Below are 23,023 nucleotides of genomic sequence, written 5' to 3'. Positions count from 1 at the left end.
CTGAAAGTCTCTCACAGTGAAAGCATTGTCCTAAGCTCATGATTGCTCAAGATCTTGAAGTTTGGAAATCCATATCCTTCCAACATGACTCCGCATGACAAACCCCCAAACAAGACGATGATGCACGTTCATTAAGGTTAGACACTCCAGAAATGCCATCTTGTCACTCAAAAATGGGAATAATCAACTTAAAGTCGAGTGGCTTGACAAAAGGGGCTGAAACTACAGTGCACTGAAGATAAGAAAATCAGAGGTGATGGTGCCAGGTTATGCAGCTCCTTATGGGTGGCACTTCAGCACCATCAGCCAATGAATTGGTGTTTCTATAGGGCTTCTGATCATGTGACCACTGGCGTGTTCTCCATTGTGTCATTATGAAGTGTTCAGTGCATCTTAGTGACTGAAGAAACCAAAATCTAGACAGTAGCAAAGTCGTATCTATTTTTTGTTCGTTTGTTCTTTAGGTAACAATATCTGTGGACGAAATACTGACCACCAAAGAATATACTCAAGAGGACTTCACTTTACTTGGATCTGATGACTTTTTCTATGTTGGAGGAAGTCCTGGTACAGCTGACCTGCCTGGATCACCTGTCAGCAACAACTTTATGGGTTGTCTGAGGGAGGTAAAATACAATAAATAATAAATAAAGCTTTATAGAAGTTTCTGTAATGACCTTAATTGTGTTTGCAGAACAAAATGGGTTCAAAGAGCCTTTAATTAACCATGACATGTTTTGTAAGCAATTGACTTTGTTAAAAAAAATAAAATACAGCAATTATACCATGGATAATACCGACACTGCCTCGCATGTCAATTGACAGACTGGCAGTTGTCGTGGTTTCTATGTCAACAACATGGCCGCCACGAACATTAGATATTATAGATGTTATTCGATCTACATCATCATTCAAGTTTTTAAAATGTATTTAGACTTATTTTTCATTTAATTAAAGTAGTTTTAAAGATAAGGAACGCTACCCCGGACAGTCACGCCAGTGGACAAATGTCATGTTTAAAACGAAATATTTACTTATTTAAATTATAATACTCATTAATTACAGATCGTTGTGAAAGTGTATATAAAACAGTTATTTTAAAGGGACAACCTGTGACTGTGAAAAACATGAACTATTGTAATAAGTAGTTATGCCTTCTTTATTCATCATATTTTCTGAAGTATGTGCATTGTTAGATATCAGCATCAACTTTTAACTGTAAATGTTCATCTGTTTATAAATAAAGAAAACAAATAAACAATGAAAAAAGCGCCTCTCACTGCTCGTCACGACGGCTCTGAACGAAAACGCTGTGGAAACGCGTTGGCCTGGCAGTTTTTGTCCCTCTCTGATATTATAGTTTTTTTTTAAGATGGCGGATCTACATAGAAGCCTCCGTGGACCTACCCATCCCATATATATAAAGATAATAAATTCTTCATTTACGAGGATAAGTCAGATAATTGGCAGACGTATTTGTATACCATTGAGGGCATATTTATGAATAAAAATATTGATTTTAAATAATAAAATACATAAAAAGAACACATTGTTCCTTTAATTAAATATTACACATTTTTATTTATATTTGTACACAAAAATGGAGCGTCACGTCAACCACCCATTTGCTATTTAAATAACAAGGCGCAGCAAGTGAAAATGATAACTGCGTCAGGCTGAAACTAGCAAAAAAAAATGCTTTTTTTTTTGCTAGTAATATGATATGTATTAATATATAAATAGTTAAATGAAAGGGCCCACTATGCACAATCAATCAACTTATCTTTCCACCTATTCATAAAAGGGTTCTGCAAACACAGTTTAGATCAGACGTTTCTCAGATTATTTCTGTTGAACTCACATTGTTGTATATCTGTAGGTTGTATATAAAAACAATGACGTTCGGCTGGAGCTGTCGAGACTGGCCTTTAAAGGAGACCCCAACATAAAGATACATGGAGTTGTTTCCTTCAAGTGTGAGACTGTTGTGGCATTAGATCCCATCACGTTTGAGACACCGGAGTCCTTCATCACACTTCTGCAATGGACCACTAAGAAGACCGGCTCTATTTCCTTTGACTTCCGCACCACTGAGCCCAATGGACTTCTGCTCTTTAACCATGGCAAACCTAAGCAACAGACCAAAGAAACCAAGAGCCCTCACACACTGAAGGTGGACTTCTTTGCCATTGAGATACTGGATGGTCTTTTGTACCTGCTTTTGGATATGGGATCAGGCACAACCAAGACACTGGCTGTGAACAAAAAAGTGAATGATGGGGAGTGGTATCATGTGGATTTCCAGAGGGATGGAAAATCAGGTAAGATTTTACTAGAGTTTGTGTATGAGATGACTGCTTAACAGGAGTGTTTCCCATTGTTAGCCAACTGTGGTCACTTGTCCCATTGTTGTGATGGTAGTTCACAAACAGCATCACAAGCTTGTGTGGTTGGAACAACAGATCTTCACCTGTGTTACATGCATGGTTTATCATTAGTTAGCATTTTACTTTATATTTGTCAATAAGAAAATCCATCATTGAACTTTGATATATTTTTTTGAATGCAGACCATAAAAAGCACAAGAAAAAATATTGCTTAAAAGACAATCATGGCAGTAAAATGTAAAAATGGTTTGAATAAGCTATTATTAAGAACATTTCAAAGACAAACTTTCTCTACTGTCTGAATGCACAGATTTGCAGAGTGAAATTCAGATCTTTCAGGCCTTGTATACTCCGCAGCGTCTCCCCACCACAGTCAAATTTTGTTTACCGTCTGCAGCAAGCAGACAGTAAAGCGTCTTTAGAAAACTCCCCATTTGTGTCACCTGATTCACCTATCTGCAACACAGTGACACAACACAACAGCTTAAGGAAGCTTGTTTTTGATTTGCTTATTATTGGCATGTGTTTTTGGCCAAAATGTCAAGCTGAAAATTAGATTTGGCCTCCAGCTGTGTTTTCCAATCCCTCCTGAGAGCTGGTAATTACAGACACCCAGGCCTTGCACTGTGAGCGAGATATGAGTGACAGTGTTGTTTGTCATGAGTATTTAAATATTTGCAAGAATACATATGTATTTACTGGAAATGTTTACAGATATTATTCAACGATATTATTGATCTGATCAAAAATTAGCCATCACTGAACTTACTTAATCTGGACTGTGACACTATTTTCTTCTAGATCTGCTGAACAACCGAAACAAACTTTGTTGCATTCTTTTCCTGTTATTGCTGTAAAGCGGCTTTTAAAAACAATCCGTATTGTAAAATGTCTATGTAACTAAAAGTGACTTGACTTGTCTTACTGATGCTTTAAATCATTCTCTAAAAAACAGGATTTTCTTCGCACATTTTTTTTCTCTGGCTTTGTTGAATTGCAGGTACTATCTCTATCAACGGAATTCGCACACCATACCAAGCACCAGGAGACAGTGAGATCCTTGACCTGGATGATAACCTGTATCTAGGAGGACTGCCGGAAAATACAGCTGATATGGTGTTTCCCACTGAGGTGTGGACCGCTCTGCTGAATTATGGTTACGTAGGCTGCATTCGTGACCTATTCATCAATGGTCAGAGCAAAGATATCCGCCGCTTAGCAGAGGTTCAGAAAGCAGCAGGCGTAAAGCCCTCCTGCGGTAAAGAGGCGCCCAAGCAGTGTCTCAGTAACCCCTGCCAAAACAATGGAGTCTGCAGGGAAGGATGGAACCGTTATGTGTGTGACTGCTCTGGGACGGGCTATCTTGGTCGCTCCTGTGAGAGAGGTGAGGCCTAATACTTCTTATTTCTTACAGTGACCCACGCTGGCAAATGAGTCGCATCGAGCAAATGTTCTAAAATGTATTATTGTTGTTATTTTCACATTCTCTATTAAAAAACCTTCAAAATGATGTATGATTGGTTGGAATCAGACAGAAATATGGCCTGTTTGAAGTCGATAGTCAGCAGAGTAAATTTTTTAGGAAAATCGAGTTAAAGGGAACTCGCACTGCGTCAAGTGCTGTAGGGAACGCCTCAGCGTGACTGATGACTGAAACACTGTATAACCACGACATTCGAATTGGCCAGTGTCCTCATACCCGTAAGTATAAAAGGTGATCCTAGAGAACATGTCATCCTCTTTTTGTCTTCAGGGACTGTTTCACTGACACTGTGAGTGACAATTATGGCAAGTAGCAAGCGCTTTAGGAAGTATGCCAACCTGTGTGAGAGGTTTCTCACACCTGGTGACACTCATAACCTACAGGGGTTGGACAATGAAACTGAAACACCTGGTTTTACAACACAATAATTTGTTAGTATGGTGAGGGCCTAATTTTGCATCCAAATACAGCACCAATTCATCTTGGGAATGACAGATAGAAGTCCTTCACAGTGACCAGAGGGATTATGAGCCGTTCCTCTTCCAGAACAGTGTCCAGGTCACTATATGATGCTGGTGGACTCGCTCCTCAAACACCTCAATAATATTTAGACTGTGCATGTTCAACGTCACTTTCATCTTCATCAAACCCTTCTGTCACAAGTCTTGCTGTGTGTGTTGGTGCATGATCATGCTGATACACAGTTTGAGCATCAGGTGCTCATGATCCTCCAGAAGGGTTTGGTAGTCCTCGGCAGTGTCGTGTCCATCAAATACAATCAGGATTGTCATGATATTGGAGCTCAAACCATCACTGATCCACCCGTGCTTCACTCTGAAGATTGGCCGCCAGGCATATAGATGTGAAACCTCCAACATTGGCCAGTGTTTCAGTTTCATTGTCCAACGCCTGTATGTGTGCTTTGTTTGGGTGAAGAGCACACATGCTCAGTCCTTGAGGGAGAGGGGTGGGCAAACTGTTTAGCCCAATGCGCGATGGCTGAGTTGCGCTGCATCACAGACCTGGCTCTCCGGGCCACCAAACAGATGGCTGGCGCAATCGGACTATCGTTAGCGGCCATGGTGGCCACAGAGAGGCATCTGTGGGTGAACTTGGCAGGCATCGGGGAGAAAAAGAAGGCTTTTTTCCCTCAATGCCCCAGTTTCGCCCTCTGAGCTTTTTGGGACCTCCGTTAAGGCGGTTGGCGGAAAGTCCAGGGAAGCGAAGACACGCTCAGCGGCATACAGATCATGCATACCGCAGGGGCCTGTCTTGTTCTGAAGATCACAGACAGGGCTAGCGGGACTCAGTTGTCTCTCTCCACAAAAAGGAGAACAGTTAGGCCCCCTCGCTCCCTGAGCACTGCGATAGATGAGCTAGCTGTCCTCTAGCATGTGTAGGCCTCCATGCAAACAGATGTGCAGGTAGTAGTAAAAGAGCCCTCTCACTAACGAAGAGTTGTTTTAGGCCCTTTACTTTCTGAGTTCTGCATTATGAACTTGATTCACTCTATGAATAAAAAAAAAAAAACTCTAGACCACGTTGGTGTAAGTATGGTAGGCCTCCTCTGCTCTCAGAGTTATCCTGCCGAGGCCTCCACTTCCCATAGCACTGTGAAGGAGCTATCGTCTCTGGCTAGAGACTGTGGTTGAATAAAGTAAACCCAAACAGGTTGTTGGCTTCAGTGTCAAAAATGATAGCCTCCCTTGAATGGGGGTTGACGTTGGTTTCACCCGGAAGCAGCAGCATAAGCTCTGGGCCATAGGAACTCCCCTCTAAAGTTGGGTTGTGGTGTCCATGCCCTTAAGTTGGTTCTGGGTCAAGTCCTTCGTGTCACTTCCTCGCTTAATATAAAGTTCGGGCTGTGGCCGTAGGGAGTAGTGCTACTCACAGCCTGACGTGTAAGCAATGAGGGTTTTTTTCTGTTGTGCTTGTAACAGCCATAATTGTCAAGTCGTTATTTTTGTTTGTTTTTGCGCACAAAAAGTATTCTCGTCGTTTGATAAAGTTAAAATTGAACCACTGTAGTCACTTGGACTATTTTAACGATGTCTTTAATGACTTTTCGAGGCCAGCAAGAGTCATTCCCTCAAGAAGCCTATGGACTAGTATGCAGGAGCGATCTTAATATCTTAAATATCTTAATTTGTGTTGCGAAGATGAACGAAGGTCTTACGGGGTTGGAACAACATGAGGGTGAGACTGACAGAATTTTCATTTTTGGGTGAACTAACCCTTTAAGCGTTTCATCACAAGACTGCTTGAGAGAAGTCATCTAACCTCAATCTCGACTTTAGGTCTGCCCTTGTTCTCATATCCTGGAACAGCTTCCCAAGTCTGAGCCACAGGTCCCTTGCCATGTCCTCCAAGAGGCATCTGGATAAAAAAACCCAATAATTGTGTAAATGCTGGTCAATCTGTACCCCAAATTAGTGGACACCCAAGGTGGGGATTATCCGCCACCTTAACTTATGCTTTTCTCCAGTTACTCCAGTGACAGTTACTTAAGAATAATCCATCCCACGCCACCAGATGGTCCTCAGTCAGCTGGATGGCCTGACCCAGCGAGGCCGGGTGGTGGCGCTGGACCCACTCGGATGCTCCTCAAGGTAGCTGAGCGACAAACTGCTCCAGTACAAGGTGTTGTTAGCCATCATTCACTTGCCTCCTAATCACCGCTCGTCTCCGCACTCGATCCCCCGTTGTAGACTTCGCATAACCACGCCACCCTCGCTACAACATCCTTGTCAGGTTTTTAACCCATCATTTCTTCTTTGTTTTCAGGAATAGAAGAAGAATATGTGGCGACATTCAAAGGTTCAGAATACCTCTGGTACGACCTTTCTTTGAACCCGATCCAAGGCAGCAGCGAAGAAATCACACTGTCGTTCAAAACACTTCAGAGAAACGGACTGTTGCTGCACACAGGAAAATCCGCTGACTACGTCAACCTGGCGCTGATAAACGGGGCGGTGTCGCTCGTCATAAATTTGGGCTCCGGGGCGTTTGAAGCTCTGGTGGAGTTGGTCAATGGGAAATTTAATGACAATGAATGGCATGATGTGAAAGTGACACGGAATTTGCGTCAGGTAATAGAGCTACAGGAGCTTCGAAGGAGCCAAACAGACCAATGATTCAGTTAAGAGTGACATTACAATAGAAATAATTCCTTAGTTAGTTGATATGTAGTTGCAAAGTTACTTATTGTTAGTAGAATGTCTAAAGCCCGGAACACACCAAGCCAACGCCGACGAACTAGCGCTGATGAAAGCCGACTGTGTTGTCGCCTCTCGTCGGGGTAAAAGCTGCACTTGAACACACCGAGAGAACTACAGGCGACTGTCAGCTATAATGTGCGTGTAATGAGTAGGGTTGGGTATCGTTTGAATTTGAACGATTCTGATTCCGATTCCTTGTTTTGATTCCGGTTCCTAACGATTCTCGATTCCGATTCTTTTAAGAGGCGGGGTCAAAAAAGTTTAGCTAACCTTGCTAACCAACGGCCTTTCTGAAGGAAATAATCCTTTCTGAAGGAAATACTCCTTTTGTCACAAATTTTGCAAAAATTTCGTTATTTTTAGAAAAGTGAAGCCACACTTTGGATCGCCAACGTAAGGTACTCATGTTCGACTCGCGTGGTTATGCCAACTTTTCCGGTAGACGCTTCTTCGTTGGTGTTGTTCAGCGGTTTCTTCTTCTGCTCGGCGGACTGTGAATATCGAAACTAGGAATCGAAATTTTAACTTTTGAACGATTCCGGGAAAAACGAAAAGTTAGTCCCGGTTCCAATCGATACTCGATTCTCGATACCCAACCCTAGTAATGAGCCAACTGTCCATTTCTGCAGATATATTAGTCTATATTCGTCATTCAAAAAGGAAAACCGATGCTATACACATACCGTAAACAAAGCAGCGCATGCTTGCGCTTTCTTTATTCCACTCCGCTCATGTTAATATTGAAATATTCGCCAAGGAACACTCAGTTAGATGACGTAACATAAGAACATAAGAACAGCCTTCTATCTTTACCGTTTTTACTTTTTTGCTTGCTGTTTTGCTTTTTGCTTATATCACTAAGCTGAACAGCCAATCAGAGTTCTCTCTTTCCCCGACGGCCCGACGCTGATTCAACATGTCGAATCGGGCGAAACAAAGCCGACGAGGACTCATTTCAGCCGACGACACGGAACCGTGCGTATCACACCGAGGAAACTTAGTCGGCCGACGCACAAAAATTGCCCGACGGCCGACCGCCGGCTTGGTGTGTTCCGGGCTTAAAGAAGACATCGAATTAAAGTGTCACTGCATATAATTTATTTTGTTTGATTATATGCAGCTACTAATATGCTTTGAAAAACTAACGTCAATCATGGAATGTGTCATTCTACTAAACTTTCCTTTTAATGTTTCACAAACTAATTTCCAACATTGGTAATCATATGTTTATTATTTTAAGTATCATTTGTTATTTTATTCACTGCCTTTTTTAAATTTCCTTTCTCCTCTTATTCCACAAAGCACTCAGGCATTGGATATGCTATGGTAAAGAAACTACCTTGTTCTTTAGATATTATTCAATTTATTTATTTTTTTTGGACGGGTGTTGTGTGTTTCCTTTTTCTTTAGTTGTAAACATCCTTTAAACTGGTTGGTACACTTTGCTGTTTTCGATTTTACTGGTCAATCTTATTCCTTTAGTTCACCCTCCCCACTCCCTTTACAGAAGGATCACCCTTGGTTAATGTTAATCCCTGTGGTTTGAAACATGTCCTGACTGCCATAGTCAGCTCTATTCCCTTCCATTCTGCATGGTCTGCATTGAAAATGCTGTGCTGATAAAGTCACGCATAATATATTTGTCTTTGGCTCACTTTTTTTTACTCTAGCCCCTCCGTGTGTCACAATTTTTAAACGTTTAGTTTAGGGATGCACCGATATGAAAATTTTGGCCGATACGATAACCGATAATTCTTTATATTTGAAAGCCGATAACCGATATATTGGCCGATAAATCTAAACCCAAATTTTTATATAATTTTTGAGAACCTGATTACAAAAACAGTAGTCTCACCATTAAAATCCACGTCCAAAACACACAATTACAATGACGTTCTCGTTATAATTTTATGTAGCGGATATGACAGCCTTACATGTTGCAATTTACTGTACTCAAGCAATTCAAATCCATCATGTTGAACAGTGCGCATCTTAAGTGTCTCAGATGAAGGAAATAATACATTATTTATCGGCTTTAATATATTGGCTAAATTTTCTTATCCGGCCGATAACGATAACAGTAAATTGAACATATATCGGCCGATACCGATATGGTGGCCGATATATCGTGCATCCCTAGTTTAGTTGTCATATTTTAATATATGCTCTGTATCTGTATACACATAAAATTCACATAATTCATGTGAATGCACTAAAAGAAAACTGCATGAGATTTTGATTTCTTGACTAAATTTGGGCACTGCTAGAAATATTACGCTTTCAGTTTTAACCCTGTTGCATGGTTTTCTTTTAAATACCCCATTTTTATTTGAATTAAATATCCTAACAAGACTATCTTAGTTACTAACACAATTTTTGTGTCTGTCAATTAATTTTAAGTTGTAATGGGGCAATACTGATTAGGGCTGTAGCAATACACTAATCTCACGAAACGATACGATACACGATATTCCGCTGACGATACGATATATATCACGATATTCAGCCAATATAATTCAATACACTTAAATCATTTTCTGAAAGATTTAAAGGGGACAGAGTGATTTTGGTGACATCTTTTGAGTGTTCAATTTACTTGGATTGAATTAATTTAACTAAAAACTAAAAGCATCAATTACACAATATGTCTCTGACTGAACAGAGTCTCTACAGCTTGCAAATGCTGGACAAACTGAATCAAAGATGTGCTGAGAAAATTGGTTCCATTTATAGAAACAGTGCAAACTGTAGCTTACAAGCCTTTGAAAAGTAAATAAAGTGCAGTATTGCAAATCCGAAGATCCGATTTTCCCGTGGCGTCTGCCGTTGCTAAGCAACTCTGCACCGCGCTTTCCACAACGACAAAGAATTTTTAGTAGCTAATAGATTTCCACCACTGAAAGCTCTGCTAAGTTACAAGATTTATTTACAGAGAAGAGAAAAACACCCGTGGTGTTTGTGTGCGCCTCCATCCTCCATCCTTGTGGACCGAGCTTTCAATGCTGTCACGGAAAGGGTGAAGTTGATGGTTGGTTCTTGTCACATGAACGTATGCTTGCGGCATTCTGAAAAGCTGAGGTGTTTTCATCTCGCAGCGCCGGAAAACATGATCTTCAATTATGGACCTTCATTTGAGCTAACAAACTTGAGTGCGCAAAGACACGACATGTGAACGGCCCCTTGACGAGGTAAATTACTCAGGGATTTGAATGGGACTTATGTATCGATATTCGCGGCTTAAAAATCAATACTTTTTTGGGGAAAAAATATCAATTTATATCGCAGAATCGATAAAATCGCTCGGCCTTAATACTAATGCTGTTGTTTGTTTAATACATCAACACCAAATTGTATGTTTAAAGGGTTAGTTCATCCAAAAATGAAAATTATGTTATTAATGACTCTCCCTTATGTCGTCCCAAACCCGTTATCCCATAAGATCATCTTCGAAACACAGTTTAAGATATTTTAGATTTAGTTAGAGAGTTTTCTGTCCCTCCATTGAACATGCATGTACTGGGACTGTCCTTGTCCAGAAAGGAAATAAAGACATCATCAAAGTAGTCCATGTGACATCAGTGGCTTAGTTACAATATTTTTAAGCTCAGACTGTAACCGAAGCTCAGACACACGTCAGCCGCATCTTACGTCAGCAGCGGCACTGAACGCGGATCCACAACAGAACCGGAACACAATACAATGCTGAATAAAGTAGTAGTTTTTGTTATTTTTGGACCAAAATGTATTTGCGATGCTTCAAAACATTCTAACTAACCCACTGATGTCACATGGACTACTTTGATGTCTTTCTAACCTTTCTTGACAAGTATACCGTGCATACATTTTGCTTGGAAGACATGAGGGTGAGTCATTAATGACATCATTTTCATTTTCAAACAAGACGATGATGCGCGTTCATTAAGGTTAGACACTCCAGAAATGCCATCTTGTCACTCAAAAAGGGAATAATCAACTTAAAGGCGAGTGGCTTGACAAAAGGGGCTGAAACTACAGTGCACTGACGATAAGAAAATCAGAGGTGATGGTGCCAGGTTATGCAGCTCCTTATGGGTGGCACTTCAGCACCATCAGCCAATGAACTGGTGTTTCTATAGAGCTTCTGATCATGTGACCACTGGCATGTTCTCCATTGTGTCATTATGAAGTGTTCAGTGCATCTTAGTGACTGAAGAAACCAAAATCTAGACAGTTGCAAAGTCGTACCTGTATTTAATATTTTATTTTTTTGTTCTTTAGGTAACAATATCTGTGGACGGAATACTGACCACCACGGGATATACTCAAGAGGACTACACTATACTTGGCTCTGATGACTTTTTCTATGTTGGAGGAAGTCCTGGTACAGCCGACCTGCCTGGATCACCTGTCAGCAACAACTTTATGGGTTGTCTGAGGGAGGTAAAATACCTACTACAAGATATCAGTGCAGATGAAGCTTTATAGAGAGCTTTATAGAAGCTTCTGTTTCTGTTATGACCTAAATTGTGTTTGCAGAACAAAATGGGTTCAAAGAGCCTTTAATTAACCATGACATGTTTTGTAAGCAATTGACTTTGTTAAAAAAAAAAAAAAAAATACAGCGATTATACCATGGATAATATACCGACACTGCCTCGCTTGTCAATTGACAGACTGGCAGTTGTCGTGGTTTCTATGTCAACAACATGTCCGCCACGAACATTCAAGTTCTATTCAAATTTTTAAAATGTATTTAGACTTATTTTTCATTTAATTAAAGTAGTTTTAAAGATAAGGAACGCCCCTGAAATATTTACATATTTAAATTATAATATCATTAATTACAGATACAGTGGTGTGAATAAGTTTTGGCCCCCATGCTAAAGTTGCCTAAAAAGAGGAATAAAAAATCATCTTTTGGATATTGATCTTAATGCCTTAATTAGAAAAATGAGGAAAACTCCAACCTTTAAGGACACCAATTTTCTTTGTGAATGAATAATGTATCATTAATAAATAAATGTTTTTCCTTAAAATACAGGGTGCATAAGTCAGGACACCCCTATGTTAAATTCCCATAGAGTCAGGCAGATTTTTATTTTTAAAAGCCAGTTATTTCATGGATCCAGGATAATATGCATCCTGATAAAGTTCCCTTGGCCTTTGGAATTAAAATATCCCCACATCATCACACACCTTCCACCACACCTAGAGATTGGCATGGGGTACTTTCCATAAGATCATCTTTCAATGCAAATCAAACCAGCTGTTAGGCTAACTGAAGTAAAACCGTGCCAATCTCTAGGTGTGGTGGAAGGTGTGTGATGATGTGGGGATATTTTAATCCCAAAGGCCAAGGGAACTTTATCAGGATGCATTTTATCCTGAATCCATGAAATAACTGGCTTTTAAAAATAAAAATCTGCCTGACTCTATGGGAATTTAACATAGGGGTGTCCTGACTTATGCACCCTGTATTTTAAGGAAAAACATTTATTTATTTATGATACATTATTCATTCACAAAGAAAATTGGTGTCCTTAAAGGTTGGAGTTTTCCTCATTTTTCTAATTAAGGCATTAAGATCAATATCCAAAAGCAATCAATATACATAAACTGTATATAAAACAGTTATTTTAAAGGGACAACCTGTGACTGTGAAAAACTTGAACTATTGTAATAAGTAGTTATGCCTTCTTTATTCATTATATTTTCTGAAGTATGTGCATTGTTAGATATCAGCATCAACTTTTAACTGTAAATGTTCATCTGTTTATAAATAAAGAAAACAAATAAACAATGAAAAAAGCGCCGAGAAGGAGATACAGTAATTCCCAGATAATTAAATCTTTTAATAAATAGGCCTATGTGAACCACACTGCACAAACCAAAAGTAATACCCACCGGATGAAGAAGGGTTACAATATTAATGTATTTGGTCAAATTAAGCTATAAAATAAATAGTTTATCTTTTAAAATGCAATGGATTTTGAAAGATATCAACAAAAAAAACAGGCTAAAAAACTTTAAAAGCGATTTTTCTCAGGTTTTCAATTGGAAAAAAAGGTCAGACGACCAGAATTTAAATGTGTATATCTTTTAACGGTTTCAACAACCATTCAAGGTATGACTTTGACTAAGATATCATTTGAAAGCTTATGGTGTCCTCTTTCCATTAATACCAAAATCTCAATTTTTAAATTTGAATCACTGTGACTCATTTTGCTGGATCAGGTCACATATGTATTAATATATAAATAGTAAAATGATAGGGCCCACTATGTACAATCAATCAACTTATCTTTCCACCTATTCATAAAAGGGTTCTGCAAACAGTTTAGATCAGAAGTTTCTCAGATTATTTCTGTTGAACTCACATTGTTGTATATCTGTAGGTTGTATATAAAAACAATGACGTTCGGCTGGAGCTGTCGAGACTGGCCTTTAAAGGAGACCCCAACATAAAGATACATGGAGTTGTTTCCTTCAAGTGTGAGACTGTTGTGGCATTAGATCCCATCACGTTTGAGACACCAGAATCCTTCATCACACTTCTGCAATGGACCACTAAGAAGACCGGCTCTATTTCCTTTGACTTCCGCACCACTGAGCCCAATGGACTTCTGCTCTTTAACCATGGCAAACCTAAGCAACAGACCAAAGAAACCAAGAGCCCTCACACACTGAAGGTGGACTTCTTTGCCATTGAGATACTGGATGGTCTTTTGTACCTGCTTTTGGATATGGGATCAGGCACAACCAAGACACTGGCTGTGAACAAAAAAGTGAATGATGGGGAGTGGTATCATGTGGATTTCCAGAGGGATGGAAAATCAGGTAAGATTTTACTAGAGTTTGTGTATGAGATGACTGCTTAACAGGAGTGTTTCCCATTGTTAGCCAACTGTGGTCATTTGTCCCATTGTTTGCGATGGTAGTTGAGCAATTTGGTCTTTCTTGAATATACCTTTTCAACAACCATTCACAAACATCACAAGCTTGTGTGGTTGCATCAACAGTTCTTCACCTGTGATTAGAACAGCGGTTCTCAAACTGGGGGCCGTGGCCCCCTGGGGGGCCACTAGATGACGCTAGGGGGGCCGCGAAGAAATTCTAGAATATGAAATTATTTTAAAAAATTATTTTACCTGTATGTAAGTTTGGATTGTCCTATGTGAAATCTGCATTGCATGATTTCTTTTATATTGTAAAACTTGTATAAAATTGTATGTCTTCTATATTGAAAAAGTATTTCTTTAAGTAGAGTAGAATTTTTTTTTTGTTTCTTGCTGAAAAAACAGATTGCTGTTCAAATTTGCAAACCAAACTTGAGCCACTGTCATTTACTACCTTAATGTAAGAAGTTTAATGCACTTTTTTACAATCAGCAAATTAATTTTTCAGTGTTTATCTTTTACTATGAACATCACAAATGTTCAGTATTCAATACTTTTGTTGCACTTTTCAGACAATATTACTGTTAACTGTCAAAAAAACAATTTTTTACTAAAAAATTTTTATATTTAATGAAATGTACAATTTAACTAATTTTGTATATTCAAAGACATAAAGCTAAAAACAGAACTGTTGTTCCAGCATTGTACAAATTCATTTGTTTTTGGTACAATCTAAAATTTGTAAGTAAAATTGTACGTTTGAGGATGTTTTCGTTATGAGTTTTCTTTTGGGGGGCCACAAAAGGATTCACCCTACACAAGGGGGCCTCCTCCTGAAAAAGTTTGAGAACCATTGGATTAGAAGCATGGTTTGTCCTTAGTCTCTGCGTCCTACATACTATTGTCACGATCCCTGCACTGTCTTGAGTTTTATAGGACTTTTATGTTAAAGTGGACTCTTATTTCCCCATTGTTTCTGTGTTCACTTCCTATGTTTGGTTCCTGTTTTGCCTGTTTGTCACCATCGTTACCCTTATTAGTTCCCATGCCATCAGTAACCAACACCTGTCCCTTATTAGCCACTTGTTAGCCTGTCTATTTAAACCTCTGTGCATCAGTTGTTGTTTGTCGGTTGCTAATGCTGTTTGTGTATTTCTGTTGTTGTTCTCCTGCCTTCTCTTTGTGGAAGTGTGCTTGCATCTGGATTCCTTCTCTGCTTTTTCCCAGCTTCTCTTACCAGATAATATTCAACAATATTATTGATCTGCCTGCATTGACACCATTATATGTGATCTGAACTGAGCGGGACGGTGACATGACTGTTCCCGTTTGAAACGTTCATTCTGTCGCGTCTGCTAGACGTTATGGGGGAAAACTCCTTTTATACTCCCGGGCATTAGTCCTATTCGATTGGGCTGATCAAACAGGACTAATGCTGGGGACACACCTAACGACTAGCCGAACAAACCGTTTCCATCGACTGCAGCAGATTTTAAACACGACTGTGGACACTGACTGAACGCGACTCTAAGCGTTTAGGCATGATCATTCGTAATATCAAATTACATGCATAATATCATTTGAATGAAAATAAAATAATCTTACAGTCGGTAAGTGTGTCCCCGGCTTTAGTGAGCTCACACCGGTCTAAACCGCGCCTTAAACTGCGAACTGCGCCTTAGACTGATACTCTCACTGAGAAAGCGGTGTTCACAGACCGCTTTCTTTAAAGAATGCTACTCCTCCCCTCGGTCTCCAATGTTGTCCATCTCTCTCGATCATGAGACGAGGAAACAATGGAGCCTCCGGTCTGAATGAACGGGACTAAGTGAGCTCACACCGGTCTATTTCCCCTCGCGTCTCACTCTATCTGCAGCGAGGGGATTCCTTGCTGGGATTGCACGAGCCTCGGCTCAATGCATTCATGGACCGCTTCCCCTGAGGAAGCGCACCTCTCCCACTATTCTCTCCTTCTCAGAAGCTTAATATGGAGAAACAATGGAGTCACAGGGCTGAGACAACCAGGGAAAGTGAGCCCAGTGCCAGCCTATATCCTGCATATCGCACTCTCCCTGCAGCAAGGGGATTCCTCCTTTGCTAGAGCAAGCACAGCGCTGACAGCTCTGCAACTAAAAATGATGTCTCTCCCCTGTGGCTATCAGGTGAAACTCATTGAGCTTATCCATTTTCTAAAGAGCATCTTTCGCCTGTGATTGTTTCACAACTCAGCGACAATGAGCATGTCATTTGCTAGGGCTGCGCCCATGCAAGCTGCGATCATCATAAATGGATGCTCTCACAGCGATTTTCAGCTGCTATAGCAGTTAGCCCCATGGCCAATTCCCCTGAGGAAAGACCTAATTTTTAATTGGAACTTACGGACCTCCCAGCAAGAGTCTTGAATACTATCTCTGAAGATAGAGCCCTGTCCATGAGACGCCTCTACGCCTAAAGTCGTCTGTTTTCTCTGACTGGTGTTCAGTCTCGAACCAAGACCCTATTTCATGTGAAGTCCTGCTGGTGCTGTCCTTCCTACAGGAGCTAATAGATAGTAACACCCCCTCCATGCTCAAAGTCTATGTAGCGGCTATAGCTGCATATCACGCTCCTGTGGCCTACCAATCGCTGGGTAGAAACAACCTGGTTGATCGGTTCTTGAAAGTGGCAAGGAGGCTCAACCCGCCTCATCTTCCTACCTTACCTTATTGGGACCTATCGATGGTCCTTAGGCCCTCAAAGGGCTCCACTTTGAGCCGCTACAGTCAGCCGAGCTATGGCCACTTTCGCTTAAGACCGCACTCCTGCTAGCGTTAGCATTGGTCAAGTGAGGCCTTGAGTTTGGGCCTAACAACTCCAAGGTGGTCCTCAAGGCAAGGCACGCTTCGGAAGAAGAGCGACAATAACACTAACTCTACGCCCTGTCCGGTCCCTAAGAGTATAAATAAAGCGCTCTGTCCTGTTTAGGCATTTAGAGCAGCTCTTTGTTTGCTTCGGTGGCCGAACCAAGGGGCTTCCCGTCACGAAGTACAGATTATCCCGCTGGATAGTGGATGCCTTCGCATCGGCTTACGTTTTGATAGGCCTCAAATGCTCCATCGGCATCAGAGCACACTCCACCAGAGGCATGGCCTTGCTATGGTGTTACATGACATGGCGTTCATCTCTTCAGTTGAATTAACCTGAATCCTATAGCGAGAAGAGCTGCTTATACTGGCAGATTCCCCCTTTAATACTGCTTTAAAACAATCTGTATTGTAAAAAGTGCTTTATAAATAAAGCTGACTTGACTTGTCTTACTGATGCTTTAAATCATTCTTTACATAACAGGATTTTCTTCACACAGTCTCACATTTTTTTTCTCTGGCTTTGTTGAATTGCAGGTACTATCTCTATCAACGCAATTCGCACACCATACCAAGCACCAGGAGACAGTGAGATTCTTGACCTGGATGATAACCTGTATCTAGGAGGACTACCGGAAAATACAGCTGATATGGTGTTTCCCACTGAGGTGTGGACCGCTCTGCTGAATTATGGTTACGTAGGCTGCATTCGTGACCTATTCATCAATGGTCAGAGCAAAGATATCCGCCGCTTAGCAGAGGTTCAGAAAGCAGCAGGCGTAAAGCCCTCCTGCGGTAAAGAGGCACCCAAGCAGTGTCTCAGTAACCCCTGCCAGAACAATGGAGTCTGCAGGGAAGGATGGAACCGGTATGTGTGTGACTGCTCTGGGACGGGCTATCTTGGCCGCTCCTGTGAGAGAGGTGAGGCTTGGTGCTTGTTTTAAATGCCTAATACTTATTATTTCTTATTATATATTGATGAAACTTTGTATTGTAATATGATTTCATTAGACGGAGATTTCTTGTTACTTTTTCTTTTTTTTTTTTTTTACGTCCTTGTCTCAGTTCTCACGCATGCGCCCATAAGGAAGTAATGGAATAGTCGAATTAAGTCGTTATTTATGTTTTTTTCGCACAAAAAGTATTCTCGTCGCTTGATAAACTTATAATTGAGCCGCTGTAGGCACATGGAATATTTAAACCTTATGGGCCGTCAAGAGCCAGTCCCTTAGGCATTCTATCTAGGACTGATCTAGCTCTCAGATTCAATCAAAAATATCTTTATTTGTGTTCCGAAGATGAACGAAGGTCTTACGGGGTTGGAACAGCATGGGGGTGAGTAATTAATGACTTCATTTAGATTTTTGGGTGAACTAACCCTTTAAAAGCAGTCTTCCTTTCATCCCCCTCCCTAATGCGAACCAAATGATAAGCGTTACACAAGTCCAGTTTCGTGAAGACGGACACTCCCTGCAACCTCTCGAAAGCTGAAGACATCAACGGCAAAGGATAAGTATTCTTTACCGTGATGTTATTCAACCCCCGGTAATCAACACAAGGTCGCAGAGAGCCGTTCTTTTTCCCCACAAAAAAGAACCCCATCCCCGCTGGAGAAGAGGACGGGCGGATGAACTTGGTTGCCAGAGAATCAGAAATATATTTCTCCATAGCCTCCCTTTCTGGGACAAAAAGCAAGTATAACTTGCCTTTAGGCGGAGACTTACCTGGCAGTAAATCTATGGCACAGTCATAGAGACGAAGTGGAGGAAAAGAAGCAGCACGAGACTTACTGAACAGTTCCTTCAGATCGTGGTACTCCTCAGGCACGTTAGACAAATCCCCCACTTCCTCCTGAAACACACAAACAGGAACAGACGGACAAGCAGACTCGAGACAAGACTTATACATTCCTTGCTCCACTCCTTTTGATGCCAGTCCACTTGAGGGTTGTGATGGATGAGCCAGGGATGTCCAAGAATGATGGGTGCCAGGGGTGAATCCAGTATGTAAAAAAATTTGTCTCTGAGTGATTGCCTGAAGTGATGAGGGTGATGTCTTCAGTGGTGAATGAAATGGTGGGAAGTCCTTGACCGTTTAATGCTTGTACTGCAATCTTCTGTGTGAGTGGTTTAAGGGGAATCTGAAATCTGTGTGCAAAAGTGCTGTCCATAAAATTACCCTTAGCCCTGGAGTCCAGAAGTGCTTGACAATCATGCTGGTAAACTGACCATCTCAGTCTTACCACAAGGAGTGTAGATGTGAATGAGGTCTTCTCAGCAGAGATCCCACCCGATAGTAGCCTCATACTTACTATCGGGCTTGACATTTTACCAGGCAATTATATAGGCAAAGGCCCTGGGACCTCCGCCTCTCCCTCTCCTCCCGGGAAAGCCGAGCTCAACCCACCTGCATGGGTTCGTGATCGAAGACTGGGCCGACCACATCCCTGCCGCTGTACTGTTGACCGTCCAGTCCTCCTGGAGGTCGGGTGGACGAGACTCTACCTCCAGCTCTGGTGAGTCGAGCATCCACTCGTAGAGCCAACTCAATAAGTCTGTTCAAGGATGCTGGAAGGTCCAGGGCGTAGAATTCCCTCTGCCAACCCATGCCGGAACATGTCCCTCTGCGCCTCCTCGTTCCATTGGCATTCGGCCGCCAGGGTTCGGAACTCGATGTAAAAATCCAAGACCGACCTCTCACCTTGATGTAGGTCGACCAGCACCCTAGCGGCCTCTCTCCCCTAGACGGCTCTATCAAATACCCTCCCCATTTCCGCAGAGAGATTCTGGAACGAGGTGCAGCAAGTATCTTGATCCTCCCACACCACCATAACTCCCCCATAACTCCGCCTCAAGAAGGCTCTGCAGTAGGCTGACTCACCCGCGTAGGGTTCCAGGACCGGTAGGCGTGGCTCAGAGGGTGCAGAGGTCTCCGGTAGTGCGGGAGGAACGGCTGGTGTGGGTGGCGCAGTGCGAGCTCGAAGAAGTTGGACCTGCTGGGTGAGCTCGGACACCTGCGCCCCCAAGACTTGTCTCGCACGACCCGTGTCAATCAGATTCTTCTCATGCGAATCCATTCTTCTTATGCTTCTTCAAGTTGAATGGCATATGTTTGTGGGTGGTAAGATTTGTTTGCAACATTTATCAATTCAATGGAATTGCAAGAAATTTTGAGACGAATCGTATCCCATACTGTGTCACCAAGTTTGTATTCCCTAGGAAAACTGAAATGATCTGATCATCGGATCTCAGCACATAAACATTACCCATCTAATCACTGTTACATTGATACATTTTTAAGATCACAAGTTGCACTTTTTAATGCACTGTGAACTCTCATGAACATGAACGAACACAACACATTTTTCAGGGGTGTCCAACCCTTTTCCTCATATCACTCCATATGTCAATTGTCTGCATGCAGCATTTTCAGTTCCAGTTCTATTCTGGAAAGATAAATTATTTGTCTATTTTTTACCTAAAAAAAGCTATTATTTTTTATTTTATAGAAAAGGAAAAAAACTATTTGTGATCAATGACATTAAAGTACCTCTTTGCCTCTCATCCACAGAATCCACCATTCTCAGTTACGATGGCAGTAAGTTCATGAAGGTCCAGTTATCTGTAGCTATGCATACAGAGGCTGAAGATGTATCACTACGGTTCCGATCCCAGCGGGCATATGGCGTTCTCATGGCAACCACTTCTCGAGATTCCACAGACACACTGCGTCTGGAGCTGGAGACAAGTCGTGTCCGACTCACGGTTAATCTAGGTAACAATGCCAAACGCATCCTATCACACAACTGTGACCGAATACACACAAAGTTAACCAGAACTTGACTTATATTTTTCCTCTGTGCTGTCATGGACACACTACTTGCAGCATCACACACACAAACACGGTTGTCTTTAAGGTGGACATAAAGTGCCCTTCAATGCTCAGAGTCTGCAGCTCTCCATACACACTCAAACACCTCAGCTGTGCTCTGTGTTGAAGGATAATGCTCTGTGTTGGATAGCAACCCTCTTTGTTGGCTTTCCTATCAGAAAACCACCCGTTTTTAGAGCATGAACACTCTGTGCCGTTTCAATTTTGCTTTGAGTTATACATTCACATGGGAAAGCGGTGAACTTTGGAGATCAAAATTTTTCCACATGATTTAGCCATGTCTAAATCCTGATTTATACCTATGCTGTAGCCTCTACGCTGTGACCTACATGGCTGTTTGCATTCATAGATCGGCACTGGGGTGTCGGCTTCATTCTGCAAGAATACAGCTAAACCAAAAGATTTAATATATAAAAAAGATCTGATCCAGATTCCACAGATCTGATTCTTGTAATCAGGTCAGAATTACAAGATATCCAGTCGTGGTCAGAATTATTTGCCACCCTTGGTAAATGTGAACAAAGATCCCTGTGAAAATAAATCTGCAATGTTAATAATTTGACTTTTTGTTTAAAAAATTCATTGAATTAAAATGTAAATGGGTTGTGGAAATCTCTTTATAAAATAAATGTTTTTCTCCAATACACATTGGCCACAATTAATGATAACCTTCCATACTTTTTTTTTTGCAACATCCTTTTACCTAGATAACAGCTCTGAGCTTTCTCCAATAATACCTGATGAGTTTGGAGAACACCTGACAAAAGATCAGAGATCATTCCTTCATACATTCCTCTTCAGATCCTTCAAATTCCCAAGTCCAAGTTAATACACTCTCCTCTTCAGTTTTCTATAGGATTCAGGTCAATGATAAATACATATATATATTTAGAAAAAGATTGTTGAGCTTCATAAAAAGTGACTGGCAGAAAATAGCTGAAGTATTGAAAATTCCCGTTTTCCAGAGCAATAATTAAAAGGTTCCTAACTAAAGATCAACTAAAGATGTAACAAATCTGCCTGGAAGAGGATGTGTGTTTATATTGTCTGCATGCATGGCAAGTAGGACAGTTTGAGTGGACAAAGACTCTCCAAGAATCACATCTGGAGAATTGCAGAAAATAGATAAGTCTATTTTAAGATAAGATAAGATAAGTTGTGTGGGAGGGAAGAAAAGTAATCTACTCTCATCCTCAAAACAAACTTCAGCATATTCAGTTGCCAGACACTACTGAAATTGAACAGATGAAACTAAAATTAGAGCTTTTCGGCAGCAAAAACTCAAGGTGGGTTTCAAATACTGAGAAAAAAGCATCCCTGTGCATGATCAAGTATACAGATGGGTCTATTTTTCTGCTGGACATCTTGTTCAGATACATGGCATCATAGATTCTACCATCAGAAAAATAATGGGCCATGGTTGGATCTTCAATCAGGATAATTATCCAAAACAAACATCAAAATCAACACAAAGATGGGTCACTGACCACAAAATGAAGCTTCTGCCATGTCCACCCTAGTCCCTTTACCTGAACCATATTGGAAACTGAAGAGGACTTGGACTTGGGAATTTGAAGGATCTGGAGAGATTTTGTATAGAGGAATTGTCTCTGATCTCTTGTCAGAGTCGGAGTTGTTATCTGTGGAAAAGGAGGTTTAACAATGGATTAACAATGTCGATTTATTTTCAAAGGCTTCTTTGTTCATATTTACCAAGGGTGCCAATAATTATGACCAGGACTGTACATAGGGGATGGCATGAGGGTGAGGAAATGATGAGAGAATTTGGGTGAACTATCTCTGATATATAGACAGAGTCTACAATTCACCTAAATGAAATGATTTAAAGGTTTTACTGTGTCAGTTTAGTAAGAGCATTTCCTTGCATGATCAGCCAGCTTTGGTCTTTGTCTGTGTGCGGCCACTTCTCTGCTGAGGTTGATGGTACACTATAGGCTGAGACCTGCTCCTGGTGAACTTAGATTAAATATCTCTATGAATTTGTACCTAAAAACTGACATACTGATTTCAATGGAAACTCGAGAAACATTCCTCCCTACTTTATATTCAGGGATTCAGTAAACATGTAAGCAATCTCTATTTCAGTCCAAAAAAGCCTACAACTAATTCATCAACTGCCTGCATTCAAACTTGCTGTTTTTTTTGCACTGGCAAGCAGTTTACCATCCAGTTGTCACAGCCTAACCAATGTTATGATGCTCTATAGAACATGCCATATTATGTATTATGCATATAATATTATGCTAAACCACTTGGAACTTTCCATGAATAGGGTGGACTAGGATGCAATAAGCAACTAAGGGAA

The 23,023-nt window shown here is 41.0% G+C and overlaps 1 protein-coding gene across 2 annotated transcripts in view; it reads left to right on the top strand.

The window, feature by feature from the left end:
• nrxn1b (neurexin 1b) overlaps nt 1–23,023 on the top strand; it is a 92,338-nt gene that overhangs the window by 19,285 nt on the left and 50,030 nt on the right. For both annotated transcript variants that reach the window (XM_089117356.1, XM_089117355.1), the window contains 9 exons: nt 465–626; nt 1,880–2,321; nt 3,388–3,771; nt 6,655–6,959; nt 8,391–8,414; nt 11,346–11,507; nt 13,463–13,904; nt 17,344–17,727; nt 20,377–20,580. In XM_089117356.1, coding sequence (XP_088973482.1) covers nt 465–626; nt 1,880–2,321; nt 3,388–3,771; nt 6,655–6,959; nt 8,391–8,414; nt 11,346–11,507; nt 13,463–13,904; nt 17,344–17,727; nt 20,377–20,580 — 2,509 coding nt within the window. The remainder of the gene's footprint in view (nt 1–464; nt 627–1,879; nt 2,322–3,387; nt 3,772–6,654; nt 6,960–8,390; nt 8,415–11,345; nt 11,508–13,462; nt 13,905–17,343; nt 17,728–20,376; nt 20,581–23,023) is intronic.

This window comes from Pimephales promelas, chromosome 11 (genome assembly GCF_988280905.1).
Source record: "Pimephales promelas chromosome 11, fPimPro1.hap1.1, whole genome shotgun sequence".
Classification (NCBI taxonomy): Eukaryota; Metazoa; Chordata; class Actinopteri; order Cypriniformes; family Leuciscidae; genus Pimephales; species Pimephales promelas.
This window is presented reverse-complemented; position numbering and strand designations above follow the sequence as displayed.